The sequence below is a fragment of the Saimiri boliviensis genome, chromosome 3, assembly GCF_048565385.1.
Source record: "Saimiri boliviensis isolate mSaiBol1 chromosome 3, mSaiBol1.pri, whole genome shotgun sequence".
Lineage (NCBI taxonomy): Eukaryota > Metazoa > Chordata > Mammalia > Primates > Cebidae > Saimiri > Saimiri boliviensis.
The window spans coordinates 115,668,146-115,685,157 of NC_133451.1; the positions used below are offsets into that span (position 1 = coordinate 115,668,146).

Genomic DNA, 17,012 nt, shown 5'->3' on the forward strand with positions numbered 1-17,012 from the left:
CGGCTGCTTTCGTAAGACAGAAGGGCAATGGCTACCCAAAACCGTGGACGTAAGAACCAAGTGGGTTACTGGAAATAAAGCCCGTTGACACAATACTAGCCAATGGCTCTTAAAACTCTAATCCCTGTCCCTCCTCCTTTTCCCTATTCTAGAAGTTGTCCAAGTTAAAGGCAGCATTTCACAAGGATGCGTCTGGGGTCAGTAATGCACTATGGGCACCAGAAAGCTATGCCCGGATCAAACTTGGGTGAGAGATTGCCCTTCCTACCACAGGCTGAACTGGACCCTCTGCTGAAATGTCCCTGGGCAGACCTCGATGTTCAAGATCTTAGCAGCCTCTCCTGCTTTCTGTCAAAGCCCACCTATCCTGGGTTCCATTCTCCTGCCTCTCAAACTAATAGCAAAGTGGACAAAGAAAGACATCTATGAGTCTTGTATACTGACCGGGAGAAATGTGTGTGTATGTTTGGACACTCATGTCTGAAAACTCTAAGTGCTCCTCAAATTGTAGTTAGGAATTTGCAGCAGAGCTGAACAGAAGTCAAGAGGTGAGCTGTGGCATTCTAGACAGGTTCTTCTTTTTGGGATCAATAATCCCACATCTTTGCCAGACACACATACCAAGAGATGTCATGATCCCTTTGAGCCACACGATTGCATAGACAAGCTACTACAGGCAAAGTGCTCGCGACTGGTCTAGACTGTCCTAGACATCTTTCTCTCTCGCCTCATTCATGAAGGGGACAAAGGTTAGATATCTTTCAAAGAAAAATGTTGACCCGTAACTTTCAGGCCTTTATTATTCTTTGTTAAGCTGGTAATGAGACATGTTCTAATAACACACAGGTCGGCTGAAGGAGGGGCTTCCTGTGTCGTTGTGGGGGGCTAAGCCATCTCACTGTCTTCCACAGGCAGCACTGTCCATTGTTCTTTTCTTTCTCTCATCTCAAGAGTTGTCTAGCTTTGGAGATAGTGGGTCTCTGTGTTTTCACCAACTGCCCAAAGGGGCTGTTTGTAGTGGCCCTATTAATTTTGGCAATATGAAGACCCCATGAGACAATTGCACTGGCCTGGTTTCCATTCTACTGAGGCCCCCAGTGCTTCAGGGGCATCGCTCTCATTGCAGACCATATGAATGCCATCCTGTGGAGCTCAGGACCACAATATGAATATGTGGAACTGGGTGTTATGGTATTAGGTAGAGACGTAGCTGGAGACACTTTCCTGGGCTTCCAGTTCTCTGCAGGCTTTTCTTTCTAGTGGAACCCAATACCTATGGTAGATATAAGCTCACATCCCACCAACACCCCCACCCCACCACTACCACCACCCTGAAACCTTCCCCATTCCTAAATGCTCCCCAAGGGAAAGATGCATTTCCATAGCTTCTCTAGAGGAAACAGAGCCCAGCATTTATTCCCCTCCACATGCTGGTGTCTCTCTGGACAGGGAAGTCTACTTCGAACAGCCAGCTAGCAGGCCAGCGCCAACCTAGGATTCTCAAGGCTGTGCGCTCTGTGCTCACCTGCCTGTGAGTCACTGGATGGTACAGAGTGACAGTCCATCAGCTGTTAAGATAAATGCAAAAAGGATGACATCGCCAAACAGACTGTTGGGTTATTTGGAGGTATTTGTATGGCAACTCTAATCCAAATTTTCATATTTGGCACAGCTACGGGCTGTGGGGATGGCCAGCATTCTGGATATGTTGGAAACAGCATTGGTTAGACGTGGAGCAATGCCCAGGTTCCAGCCCCGCTCATCTGCCGCACATGCTGCGCTATTCTGCGTCAGTCACACAAAACCAGACTGCAACGCAATATCCCGGCTCCTCCCGTGTGTGGTTCTCCAGCACTTACGGGCAATTACTTCTCCATTTCCATGTATTTTATACCAATTTTCTCTCTGAACTGTCACTGAAAGCATGAACCTTTATGTGCCCCCACCTCCCTGGACCCTCTTGATAGGTTTCATGGAAGTAAAATCATTCCAAGAAGCAGTAAAGGCAGGGTGCTGTTTTCTGCTTTCACAGCTCTGTGGGGGTAGCTGCTGCTCACCATGCTGTGGGAGGGGCATGGCAGGAAGAAAATCCATGATTGATCAGCTCTGGATCTGAGGCAGCCTTAGTGACAGGGCCATTCATGTGGTTCATGCTGGTGCTGTGTACACCGTGCCTTGGGTATTTTGGCTCTCAGATGTGCCCAGCTTGAAACCAGGCTCCTTTCCTTGGAGGGACGAAGGTCCTGTCCTGGTCTGTATGCTCTGCTTATGGCGGGTCTTCTGCCTGATGCACCCAGAAAACCTATTCGGTGGCCACAGTGACCTCAAGTCCGCTTCTGGAAACTCAACAGCCCCCACCATCCATAGTCTCTTGGTTGCTGCTCTCTACTGAATGCCAACTCTCACCTGGGCTCCCACCTTGACTTCCACTTTCAGAGAGTTCTGAGACTGACTTGAGGCTTTGTCCTAAACTGCTGTGATCAGTTTCCCTTGACAGACTCTTGTGTTCTGTACAAGACAGCATTACGAATTGCTACATTTTCAAACTGTGTGTCACAGTTCCATGTGGGAGGGCAAAAACAGATTCCATGTTCTAACATACCCATACTCTTTGTACATTTCCAAGAAGGGGGTAGGGTAGGCAATTTTCTGAAACTCATTTGACCACATATCCTTCCATTTTGCCAAATACTTACTAGTACCTTCAGAGACGCAATTGTTCACTGAATCATGCTTAGGGAAATGCTGACATTTATATTGTTTCCCCGTTGTTTAACAACATAAAAAAGGTGGTTCAAACCCTTAGGGATTTTCCTTCTCTCAATTCAACGTTTCCAGAGATTGCCCCTGCCTGAAATCACTTGCTCACAATTACTCCATGGTAGCAGCTGATCACATGCAAGATGCTCTCTGAAACATCATTTCACCTCCACCAAGCCTTCTTAATTGCTTTGGAATCCATGATCAGGCCTGGAAACAAAGAACATTGGTGGGGTTGAGAGTTTGGGACGCTTACCTGAGTGAGTCAAGAGCGTCACTGATGGCATTGGCAAAATTGATATCCGTTGGGACATTTTTATATTCCAAGCAGTAGGTGGGTCTGAAGCCCAGAATCTCAACCTCACAGCCTGAGAAGGAAAAAGATGGCAAATAGTTACTCTCTTCAATAAGCAAGGTCCAGTTAGGAGCCTGTTTCAGGAAGCAAACATCATTAATCAAAATAAAAATTCCTTATATTTTTATGAACTAAAATAACTTATTGCTCATAGGTGGTGTATTTAACTGCAATTTTGCATAACTGAGGAGAGGTTCTCGAGTATCATTCCTGTGCAACGTCACAGACTGGCAAAAATTAGATAGCAGCTGTCTCTTCCAACTTGAAACAAAACAAAATTAATCGAGATATATATATATAAATACCTCAGTTGAAACTTTCTTCAATAGATTTTTCATGAAATCTAAGTCTTTCATGAAACAGTCTTCCAGTGTACCTTTGCCTCTTCTAGAATCAAGTATTAGGTAGTATCTGATTAGTCAGAGGATTATAAAATAAATATTTCACTATCCCATGGCATTATACAAAAGCTAACTGGACTTAGAGATACTCTACCAAATTGGCAAGCTAAAAATCACTGCGTTCAAGCAAGGCATTTGAGCCATATCCTTGCATCGCCCAAAACAGACTAGAAAGAATCAAACTCATTCAGATGTGAACAGGCTCAGCTTTTCTGCCCCAGACTCCTGGACAAGTAGAAGTAGTTACCCTGCAGAAGAGACATTCAACCATATTAGGAGAACAGAGAACAGGAGAGAGATGTGCCCATCTTGGTTTCCACTAGTTGAGTAAATATTTATTGGGCACTTACTATGATCTAGTCACTATGTTCAAACACAGTGGAAACAAACAGATCGGGTAGGGTCTCCATCCGGGAGCATCCCAGAAACTAGTCTAGTGGGAGGAGACAGGAAAGCAGTATAGTGTGTCAAGTCTAAAGCGAGGTGCATACCTCCTGGGTGTTACGGGAACCAGATGAGGGACACTGACTTCAGGTATCACTTCCTCCTGAAAGCCTTCCTCAGATCCTGATGTTGGGCTCAATTTTGTACATTTAGCCACAGCAATGGGATGATAATTGTCCCAGGCAAAGACATCAGCCTGACCAAAGGTTCAGAGAACTTCTGAGCAATACTGTGTGTGTAGAGAACTGTAAGTACCATCAAATGCCCAGACAAGGGTGCAAGGAGACCAGATGCTGCTCTTTCTTGTAGCCCAAGGAAAATGATTTCCTAGGTGAGGTGAGTAAAAGTGGGACAAAGAGGGAGTGGAGGAGAAAAGAAGGAAGGAGTCTCTGTCAGGAAGCACATTAAACCCGCCTCTGGGTACATCTGCCAGCTGCTTACAGCTGATTTAAAAGACGATAGAGGGGTCTCCAAAAAACATCTCTTCATCTGGCATAGTACTGCAAGACGTGGGTGCATCATGGGAGACCCTATTGCTTTCTGCTTGATATGTTGGGTTCAGGGAGAGCAAGGGACCCTACAATAACTGAGACAGAACTAGAAGGCAGGAAATTTCCTTTTCCAAGACATGTTTTTTGAGAGGGAAAATTGGCTAGGTGACCCAGAAATAAATACTGCTTATGGCTTCCAGGACGATACTCATTAAAGTAAGAAATGCCAGTGGAATCTTGCCTGATTATATCACTTTAGATACCTGTGTTTCATCTGTTGAAGGTTACTTGTGAATTGTTATTGCTCTCTCAAAGCTATTTTTTTTTCTGTATTCACCTTGTGCTCAGTGCCAGAAACCCAAAAGCAAATAAGATATCTACCCTTAGAAAGTTTAACGGCTATGTACAGTGTGATCAGGTGTCTGCTTCTAGTGTCTCTGGCACATCTGAACGTAAATTCTAAGTAATGCAAGTATGACCATGGTTTTGCAGACAAAAGAAACAGCATGCTTTTTTTTTTTTTTTTGGTATTTGCACATAATATCAAACTGTAAGTGTTTTTGATATGCACAATAATAAATATGTTTGTTAATGTTATCAAACAGATGTTCTTTTAATACTTTTATTTAAGTAAAATAAATCTGGACTTGACACTGGCCTAACAATAGTTTACCTGACAAATTTACCCTTGCTCAGGTTAAAGTAGAATACAAACTATTTTGTATTGATTAATTACATGTAAAATTCTATAGTACAGGTAGAGGCAGTATGTGTCGAAGTAGAACTGCCTTTATAGTGCTATGGAATTCTTTATTTTCAAAAATTATAATTAATTTTAATTTAACCAAACACCACGGCAGCAACCTATCAGAGGCTAAAAATTGAGTAAAAAATCCCCCAAAGTACACAAACTCTTCACTGAGTGCAAAGCAACAGTTTATCAAAGACCAAGGACATACGTCAGAGTAGAACGAGATCTTCCAGCTTGCAGAAAGCTGTATGTAGATAATGCTGGAGAGAAAATGAATTCCTCAGTGACCCAAGAGGTTGGCGGCATAAATTTTCTACGTAAAACACTGGACAAATTGCAAGGCTTGCTAAAGTGATTGTCCTTATCATTTCTCACCTGTGACACTAGTGGAAAAATGAATCTAACTAAATCTTCAAGAAAGACCAGATCCAGCTCAGCTACAGATTAGATTGACTTGTCTGCCACCCTAGAGGACTGAGATAGGAAGAAATACGGACTTTCTGGGGAAAATATTATTTACCATATTATCTCTATTGTTCTTTCTCACACAATGTCCAACATACAATAAAAAAAAATCATGAAACATGCTAAAAAGAGTAAAACATGCCCTGCAATTAAGAGAAAAAATAATCAGCAGAATCAGATTCACAGATGACACAACTGTCAGCGAGAAAGGTTAAACAACAAATTTTTTTAAAAGATTACTGACTAAAGCAAAACTCATAACAATATATTATGGGCTTTACAAATATGTAAAAGTAAAACTTATGACAATAGGAAGAGAAGGAGTGTGTATGTGGACAAATGGCATTATATAATAAAATTTTAAAACTCTAATATCATTTGTGCAGAAATATATTATTTTAAAGTAGAACATGAATAGGTGATAGATGTGTGTTGAAATGTCCAGAGTAGCCATTAGGAAAAAAAAACACACACACAATAAAATCTAAGATAAATAAAGAAGATATGAGAGAATACTAAAAGGACTCAATTCATAAAAAACAAAAAAAAAAGACAGGAAGGGAGAAACAGGGACAAAAACAGTTAAGACAAGTAAAACAACAGTATGAAGGTGTAAGTTTTAAACTCCAAAATATAAGTAGTTACATCAAATATAAACAGACTAAATATTTAAAAGTCAGAGGTGGGTCAGACAGGATAAAAAAGTAAGACCCAAGGCCAGGAGTTTGAGACTGGCCTGGCCAACATGGTAAATCCCCACCTCTACTAAAAAAAAAAAAAAAAAAAAAAAAAAAAAAAAAAAAAAATAGCCAGGTGTAGTGCTGTGCACCTGTAGTCCCAGCTACTTGGGAGGTGAGGCAGAAGAATCCCTTTAACTCGGGAGGCGGAGGTTGCAGTGAGCTGAGATTGTGCCATTGTACTCCAGCCTGGGTGATAAGAGCAAAACTCTGTATCAAAAAAATAAATAAATAAAAAAGCAAGACCCAAATATATGTTGTCTATAAGAGAAAAAAAAAATTTTAATGTAAATACGTTAGCTGGTTAAAAAGGAAGGGGTGGAAATAAAGCTATACTATGCAACACTAAGTACAAGCAAGTTGATGTGGTTTATATCAGACAAAGTCGATTTCTGTCAAATATAAAATGGTAGTAAAGATGAGCAACTGGAATTCTTATCATCTGGTGGTGGGACAGTACGTAAAGTTGTTCAATGGTTCTTATAAAGTCAAACACACATCTGTCCTACGTGCTAGCAATTCCACCCCCTTGCTGTTTACACAAGAGAAATGAAAGTGTTTGTCTACCCAAGGACTTGTGCAAGAATGTTCATAGTAACTCTTGTCATAATAGCTCCAAATTGGAAACAACCCAAATATTCATACATGAGAGAATAGAAAAACAAATTTTGATGTATTTATGCCACAAAATACTACTCAACAGAAAAAATAAAAAGGATAAACTACTGGGACGTGCCACACAGGCATGTATCTCAAAAATATCATTTTAAGCAAAAGAAGGCAGACACAGAAGAAATATATATATATTTCATATATATGTTATATATGTATTTCATACATATTATATATATTACACACATATATACACTTTATTCTTCAATATAACATTTTCACATAAGATCTGGATATTTCTCACTTAGGCTTAATGATGCTTTTGCCCTCTTGTTTACTGCTCATAGCCTTTATTCTTGGGTTTTGTATTTTGACTTATCTCTCAGTCAGCTTAAGTAAATATTAACGGTATGTAAGGCATAATTGCTGCCCTCGCATGTCTGAAGTTTCCAGCTCCATTATTTTAAAATAATGCCTTAAGTTTTGTAGTCAGATAAAGCTGGATTCAAATCTTAGCTCTGGATTCAAACCTTAGCTCATTCATGCTATATATATGAATAGATATATATATATGAATATATATAATATAGATGTTATGAATATATGATATATAAATACCTATGAATATATTATATATGAATAATACTATCTTTGCTCTGGATATATATATATTATATATGAATATATATGATATATATTATATATCATATAGTATATATCATATATCTATTCATATATGATATATATGATATATTCATATGTATCATACCTATATATTATATTCATATATATCATATGTATTCATATATATCATATATATTCATATATATCATATCTATTCATATATATTATATATTCATATAATATATAATACATATTCATATACATTCATATATAATAGATATGATATATATGAATGAGCTAAGATTTGAATCCAGAGCTAAGATTTGAATCATATATATATGATTATCTACCTATCTATCTATAATTTCATTTATTTGAAGCCTGAGAATGAACAAACCTAATCCGTGACAATACACATCAGGAAGCGTTTGCCTGTGGGGATAAGGAGTAATTGCTTAGAAAGAGGAATGAGGATGGAAAACTTCTGTATCTTGATTTGAGTGGTAGTTACACGGGTGCATGCACTTTTGAAAATGCATCAAAATACTCCTATGATCTGCCCATTTTATTGTAAGTTACACTTCAAATAATAAAACAATAATTCAATCGAACATACAAGATATTTTATTAAAATGTGAATAAACAAGGATGGCAGTGAACAAAGGCTAATAATAATAGTAACAACCTCTCACTGACTGGCTGCTACGTGCCAGCATGTGTGAAGTGGATAAGCACTTTACTTGGTGTTCTCCTTATGAATTGTAAGGTAGCTGATGTCACCTTCATTTTACATTAAGGGAACTGAGTCAGAGAGGTGGGAAGATTTTCCCACTGTCCTAGGGCGAGCACTAGGAAAAGCCAAGATTTGCAGGTAGTTTTAGCTGACTACAAAACTTAAGGCATTATTTTAAAATGGGAGCTGGCAACTTCAGACATGCAAGGGCAGAAATTACACCTTACATACTATTAATAAGCTTACTGAGAAATAAGTCAAAATAAACAAGGCAAGAATGAAGACTGTGAGCAGTGAACAATGAGATTGCAAAAAAAAAAAAAAAAATCATTAAGCCTAAGTGATAACTATTTTTTTTTTTTTTTTGAGACGGAGTTTAGCTCTTGTTACCCAGGCTGGAGTGCAATGGCGCGATCTTGGCTCACCACAACCTCCGCCTCCTGGGTTCAGGCAATTCTCCTGCCTCAGCCTCCCGAGTAGCTGGGATTACAGGCACGTATCACTATGCCCAGCTGACTTTTTTGTATTTTTAGTAGAGACGGGGTTTCACCATGCTGACCAGGATCGTCTCGATCTCTTGACCTCGTGATCCACCTGCCTTGGCCTCCCAAAGTGCTGGGATTACAGGCTTGAGCCACCGCGCCCAGCCGATAACTATTAAGGTAGTTATGTGAAAATATTTTATTGAAGAATAAGGTGCATATTTAGCATTTTTAATGTAATAATCTGGGTTTAAAGTTCCAAATTATTTTAACAAAAATTGGGGGAGAGTCCCAGGGAAGGAAGAGAAAGCATTTTCATTATTGATGAAGGGAAGGGATGGTCAATATATAATGTTTCATTAAAAGATTTGAATATATAGAACAGTTGTATGCATAACTTTCAAGTCATCAAGGAAAAAGAAACATAAAAAATTCATCAAGTATCAAAGTACATAAAAGTGAATAAAAGGAAGCAACCAGGAAGCATCGATACTGAAGAAATTAGAAAAAGAGAAAACCAAATATATTAATTTCAAAATTCATGTGAATAGATTAAAAAAAATTTTTTTGAGATGGCATCTCCCTCTGTCCCCCAGGCTGGAAGGCAGTGGCACGGTCTCAGTTCACTGAAACTTCCACCTCCTGGGGGGTTCAAGCAATTCTCCCACCTCAGCCTCCTGAGAAGTTGGAATTACAGGCATGTGGCACCAAGCCTGGCTAATTTTTATATTTTTAGTAGACACAGGGTTTCACCACGTTGACCAGGCTTGTCTCAAATTCCTGACGTCAAGTGATCCACCTGCCTTGGCCTCCCAAAGTGCTGGGATTACAGGCAGGAGCCACCGCGTCTGGCTGATTAAACTATTTTTAAAGAATATCAAGATGATGTAAGAAACAAAATCCAACTTTAAACTATTTACAAAATGCGCATTTGAAATAAAGTGACACAGAAAGAATAGATACAAAAGAATGGGCCCCAAAACAATCCAAAGGTAAATTAAAAAATCAGATATGTTAATAGTATCATAGTGAATTATGCCATTGAAAGCGTAAAACAGCTACAAATATACATAAATGATTATGAATGTGTATGATTGTTTATATATCATAAAAACCTACACACACAAAGAAATCTTGGAAATAAAGTGCAAAATTGCAACTTGGTGGAAAACTTTCATGACAGTTCAAGATACAAAGAATAAATACAAATATAGAGGATTTGAATGTTAGTATCAATAATCTGGGTTCAATAGATATTGAAAAGTTGATCTTATTAGCATAGAATGTACATTCTTTTCAAATATAACTGTTGAAAAAAAACTGATCATATTCTGGTCTAAAAAGAAAGTCTCAGTAACTTCCAAAAAGCAGAATTTTTGTAGGCCACAATGCATACTGTCTGATCAAGGGGATTAGTCACAATAATTAACTACCAATAAATCTAACTGCCTATAAATTCAAAAGAAACCTGTATGTGACTTGATGTAAAGAGGAAATGAAGACTTCACTGACAGACTGATTATTTACAACTGTGAAAATTCTATTTTTTTCCCAAACTTCAAGGGATGCGTTTTCATTTAAGTGAGAAGTAAATCAGGAATGTTATCACCACAGTAATTTATTATTATTACTGGTATAGCACTCTCAAACAGGAAACAGAAATAAGAAATGAGGCTGGAAATCAGGAGGCATATGAGCATTCCTCTATTGGAATGTTTTAAAAACTTTTTGTCTGTAATCTGTGGCAAAATGCATTGACATAGTATGCAAACACTTCCTCAACACACGCGCGCACACACACAGACATGCACACACACACAGACACACAGACACACACACACAGTGGAAACAAAATTCAACCAAATTATAGGCGATGTACATGAATACTTCTTCTCTTCTGTGGTTTTTAAAAACATGCTTATTAGCAATCCATAAATTACTTTAAACTTGTGGATCAAGTAACTGCCATCCATATGGATCAAGACCTGCATTGGAAAAATACACCTAGACATGGATTTTGGGGTCACTGCCATCCATTGAGACTAAGGTTTTTAGGAAACTCAGACAGCTTCTATGGTCTACATGCTCTGCCTAGCAAACCACTGCTAGAAACGTACTCTAAGAAAATCAAGTTGTATACACAAGCATCTTTATTACAATGTTATTTATAAAATTGGGAAGCAATTTAAACATTTGGTAATAGAAGTATGATTCAATACTAGCATAACCACATATTGAAGTACTATGCAGACATTAAAATAATTATGCCATTTATATTTAGTGACATAATATTTTAAAATAAAAAAGCTACAGAATAGTATATAACGGATGATCTCCTTTTTGAAAGTATTTAAAGCAAGTTTATGTTCAAAAAAGAGTGGAAGTAAATACCGCAAAATAGAAGAAAGGACACAATTTTGATGACTGGTTTGGCCGACTTTTTTTGGTTGAACTGGAGTGATTCCAAACTCTTTTCCCCCTTCCTATTTTGTAGGCTATAATGGGGAAAACTCTCACCTCCTCAGCCCCTTGTGGAGAAGAATAGTCATTTGACCTAGAACCGGCACTGAGGTTGGGTGCAGAGCTTAGGGTGGGAAGCTCTGCTTTCTCGTGAAAGACAAGGTGTGCTGCTGACCAAGCTGCTCTCTTCTCCAGCACGGGATGTGGTTGTGAAGGCAGGATCCCTGGGCCTGCAGCAGCTGCTTTGAAACTGGATGGCAACAAGCATGAGAATAGGCCAATGTGCTGAAATGGGCATGGGACAGAAAGAGCCTGGGTTTTTTAAAATGGCCTTGGTAAGCGTCTAAACCACAGAAAGTACTCCTTGTTATGTGATACAAATCAATTCCTTTATGTTTATCAGTCTAAACTAGATTCCATATTATTTGCAGCTGACAAGTCCTCACTGACAGAGAGAGACTGTGGTAACTTTTCTATTCTGATTATTCCTTATCTGAATAGAACTAACTTTTCTAAAATAAATATTGCTTTTTTCATAAGAAACCGAAGCTTAGTTTTGAGTGTTAACTTCCCACTGCCTTATATGCCAGTTAGGACACAGAAGTTCCGCTGTGTGACTGTGTCACTGTTCATCCATTCTAAAGCTGTTGGCCATTTGGAACATTGCCAGTGTTTAAATATACTAGATAATGCTAACATAAATGTTTTTGTACACTTCCTTTGTGCACATAGGTATGCATTTCTGCTGGGATACACACGGGAATACTAGAGCTGGATTTGGCGAATGCATGCAGTCAACTTTAGAATATCAAAGAGTTTTGTAAACCTGTTATATCAACTCACTTCAACCAGCCCTTTCCTTCCTCTCTCCCTCCTTCTTTCTTTTTTCTTTCTCTTTCTTTCTTTCCTTCCTTCCTTTCTTTTCTTTTTCTTCTTTCTTCTTCCTCTTTTTTTTTTTTTTTGAGGTCAAGTCTCCCTCTGTCACCCAGGCTGCAGTGCAGCAATCTTGGCTCACTATAACCTCCACCTTTTGTGTTTAAGCAATTCTCCTGCCTCAGTCTCCCCGAGTAGCTAGGACTACAGGTGCGTACCACCACACCCACCTAATTTTTATTTTTACTTTTGTATTTTTAGCAGAGACGAAGTTTCACCATGTTGGCCAGGCTGGTCTCCAACTCTTGACCTCAGGTGATCCCCCAGCCTCAGCCTCCCAAAGTGCTGGGATTACAGGTGTGAACCACCACACCTGGTCTCCCACCAGCACTTTCTAAGACTTAGTTGCTCCGTTCTTATCAACACTTGGTTTTGTTGGTTTTCAAAATTACCTATTTTCCATTTTAGTGTGTGTGACTGTCAAGAGTCTATAGAGAAACCAGGACCAATAGGACACACACACACACACACGTAAAGAGATATATTAGGAGGAATTGGTTTACACAATTGAAGTCCCACCATCTGCCATCCGAAAGCTGGAGATCTAGGAAACCTGGTGGTTGTAACTCAGTCCTAACTCAGTCTGAAGGCCTGAGAACCAGGAGCACTGAGACCAGAAGGTGGGTGTCCCAGCTAAAGCAATTAGCTAGGAAGGAGTGAATCCTTCCCTCCTAAGCCTTTTGTTCTATTCAGGCCCTCAAGGGATGGTTGATGGGCACCAACATTGGGGAGGGCAAGATATACTACTTAGTCCACTGATTGAAACGTGACTCTCAGCTGGAAACCGTCTAACAGAGACACACAGAAATCATATTTGATCTAATCACCCCACGACCAGGCAAGCTGACACATAAAAATAACCATCACAGAGGGTATGATGAGTTATCCCGTTGTAGTTTTATTTTGCCATTTTTTTTTTTTTTTTTTTTGGCTAACTAACAAGGCTGAATGTCTTTACATATGTTTATTGACCCTTGGGATACCCAATCAAGTAAAGTGTTAGATCAAATCTCTTCCTTAGTTTTCTATTGAGTTCACTTTTTCTTTTTATTTGTAGGAATTCTGCATTTTTACAGATATGAACTTGTTGGTTTTATTTTCTCACACTCTCTGATTATTTTTGGCCTTCCTAATAATGCATTTTCCTGAAGAGAAGCTTCTAATTTGAAGGACTATGTCATCAGTCATTTTCTGTATTGTCAGTGCTATTTTTTTTTCCTGCTTAAGAAATATTTTTCTATCCAAAATCATGAAGATATTCACCTATGTTTTCTTTCTTCAGTTCCAAATTTTTCTAAACATAGAAGCTTTATGTTTTCCATTTTACATTTAGATCTACGATTCATCAGGAATTACCTAGAATTACTTTTCATATATGGTATTAGATTGGAGTCAGAAGATTGTGTGTGTGTGTGTGTGTGTGTGTGTGTGTAATCATTTTTGGTTTTATATATATATATATGGTATATATATATAATCTCTAAATGATCTATCATAATTTTTGGAGACTATCTTTCATATATACACACATACACGTGTATATATATATATATATATATACATATATATGTGTGTATACACACACACACACACACACATATATATAATCTCCAATTGATGTATCATAATTTTTGGAGACTCATTACTTTGAGGCAGTTCACTTTTGTCATAGATCAATATTGGATCATATGTGTGTGGGTTTACTTCAGAAATTTCTGGCCTTTGCCCTTAGTCTATTTTTTTCTTGCAGAAATACAATTTGTCTTACTTTTTGTAGTTTAAAATAGGTCTGTATCTACTAATGGAGTAAATCTTCCTGCTTTGTTCATCTGACTCTAAATAGTTTCAGCTATTCTTGAGTCTTTGCACTTCCATATAAGTTTTAGAATCAGCCTGTCAATATGCACACATACACACACACATCACACACAGACACACACACACAGAGTTGGGATTTTGATTGAGATGGCTGTGACTCTGTAGATCCATTCTGAGAAAACTGACAAAATATTGACTACCAACTTATAAACATAATATATTTTTTCAATTATTTAGATATTTTAACATTTCTCTAAATACCTTTTGATATTAAATTCTTGAGCCATTTTTTGTTAGGTTTATTCTTAGCTATTTCATGTATTTCAATTTACTATAAATGGCATTGATCTTTTAATTTTTCTCAGTTTTTAGTCTACATAAATACAGTAATTTTTAAATTTTGATTTTGTATCAAAATGCCTCTTATTAATTCTAAAAGTGAATTCCTTGGGGTTTTTGCATAAACAGCCCGAAATCTGTGAATAATGACAGTTTTTCACCTTTTCAATTGTTTTCGTTTTATCCCTGTCACCCTCCCCTGCTCCCCTGAATGCCCTCCAGTAGAAAGCCAAATCGAAGTCATGCTAGGAGGCACCCTTACCATAGTCCTGCACACATTTCTCCATAAACGATGATGTTTGCTGGAGGCTTTTTGGTAGATATCCTTTATCACACGAAGGGTGTAGTGTACTAATTATCCAAGTTTATTTTCATAAATCCTACTTAGGGATTGTATCAATTGTTTCTCATGTATCTACCGAAATGATCAAATGATTTTCATTCTATTACTGTTATAAATGATACTAATTGATTTTTAAATGTTAAACCTGGGGTGCCCTGTCATAAACCCAATTGGTTGGCATATATTATTCTATTTACGTATTGATAGATTCAGGATGTAAGTATTTTATTTGGATTTTTTAAATCTATGTTCATGAAAAAAGTTGTCTTGTAATTTTACTTTCTTTTAATATGTTTCTCACATTTTAGTATCAAGATTATGCTAACCTCATTGTGGAAGTGATTTCTCTCTCTCTCTCTCTCTTTTTTTTTTTTTTTTTTTTTTTTTTTTTTTTTTTTTTAGAGCCAGTTGGTCTTGAACTCCTGGACTCTGGATATCCTCTTGCCTCAGCCTCCCAAGTAGCTGAGAATTCAAGTGTGCGCCACCATGCCCAGCTCAATTTATTTTTATGCATTCTCTGAAATAATTTTTGTAAGATTGTTATATTTTCCTTAAATGTTTGAAAACTTTATTAGTGGAGGCATCTAATACTGGGTTATTATTTCAGGAACAGTTTTTAAAGATTTAAGTTAAAAACAGATACAGAACTACTCCAATTTTCTATTACTTTTTGTCTGTTTTGGTGACTTCTCCCCCTAGAAATCTGTATTTCACCTGTGTTTTAAATACATTGGCGTAACATTTTCATACTATATTACTGGCTTCTAAAGGCCTGCAGGTTCCCCGTTGATGTCCTTGTTTTCATTTTATTATTGGCTACTGTGTCTCCTCTTTATTTCTTTATTAACCTTGTCAAGTTTTCATCCATTTTAATGGATTTTTTTTCCCAAAAACAAATAGGGCTTTGTCCATTTTCTTTGTTGTATATTTTCTATTTGATTCATTTCTGCTCTTTATGATTTTTCTTCTTTGTATTTGGGGAAAATTTAATTTGCTTTGAGTGGGAGACAGATCATTACTTTTGGCCTTCTTAGCTAATACATCTGGTATCCCTGTTAATTTTCTTTTACGGGTGACTTTAGCTGCATTACTCTTCAGCCACTACATCTTAAGTAGCATTTTTAGTATTCCTCAGTTCAAGATTTTTCTAAGTTTTCATAATTACATCTTTGAATTGGAAGTTATTTAGAAGTCTCTAGTTATTTTCCAAATATATGAGGATTTAAAGTTTTATACAGTCAGAGGACACATTCTGATGATTTCAGAGCTTTTCAATTTGTTGAGAAATGTTTTATCACTAACCTATGGCCATTTTGATAAATATTTCACATATACTTGAAAATAATGTTTATTCAGCAGTCAGGTGCAGAGTTCTAGTAATTTCAATTAGGTAAAAATGTAAATTATGTTATGTAAATTTTCGGTATCTTTCTCACTTTTGCTCTCTTATTCTATCCGTAACTGAGAAAGGTGTGTTTAAATCCACTATTATCATTGTAAATTTACCTGTTTCTTCTTTTGGTTCTGCCCATTTTTACTTATTTATGTTGAGAGTGTGCAATTAAGAACATTACAATTTAGAACTGTTACATCTTCTTGGCAGATAAAAATTTATATCAACATGAAATGTCCTTGACTTGAAAACATTCTAGGCTTAGACTCTACGTTGCCTGATGTTATTATAGCCTCACCGGCTCTCTTAGTGTTCTGTGCAGTGCATCTTTAAAGAATCTATTACTTTCTACTTTCTGCATGCTTATATTTAATGTATGTCTTTATAAGTAACCTATATTAGCTTTTGATTTTATCTAGTCTGATGATAGTCATTTTAAAGTAAATTTCTATCAAAGTTTAACATAGATACAAAAAAGTGAGAAACTAATTCATAAGGGTACTGTTCAGTGAATCCCTAAAAGCTAAAGACAGCTGTGTACTGAGTGCCCACATCAGAAAACAGAACACGGCCATCATGTATGGGCACCTTTTCATTCTCTCTTCTAGTCACTGTTTACCCAAGAATGGATACTGTTCTAATACTGTACATTAGCTTCACCTGTTTTGAATTTTATGCAAACGGAACATTACATAAATTCCAATTCATTTAACAAAATATTAGTAAAAAAACAAAAATTTACACTTGTTATTTTCTGATATTTTTGTGTTTAAATCAGCCAATTGACATTTTATATTCATCACACATTTGATATTTTTTTTCTCCTTCTTTAACTTCTTTTGAATAAAGTATGCATTATTATTATTGGGCC

The 17,012-nt window shown here is 37.3% G+C and overlaps 1 protein-coding gene across 9 annotated transcripts in view; it reads right to left on the reverse strand.

The window, feature by feature from the left end:
• ENPP6 (ectonucleotide pyrophosphatase/phosphodiesterase 6) overlaps positions 1–17,012 on the reverse strand; it is a 141,120-nt gene that overhangs the window by 46,961 nt on the left and 77,147 nt on the right. For all 9 annotated transcript variants that reach the window (XR_012516932.1, XR_012516931.1, XR_012516930.1 and 6 more), the window contains exon 3: positions 3,017–3,128. Coding sequence is in view for 6 of the 9 variants with exons in the window: in XM_074396690.1 (XP_074252791.1) it covers positions 3,017–3,128 (112 nt within the window). In the remaining 3 variants the exon portion in view is untranslated. The remainder of the gene's footprint in view (positions 1–3,016; positions 3,129–17,012) is intronic.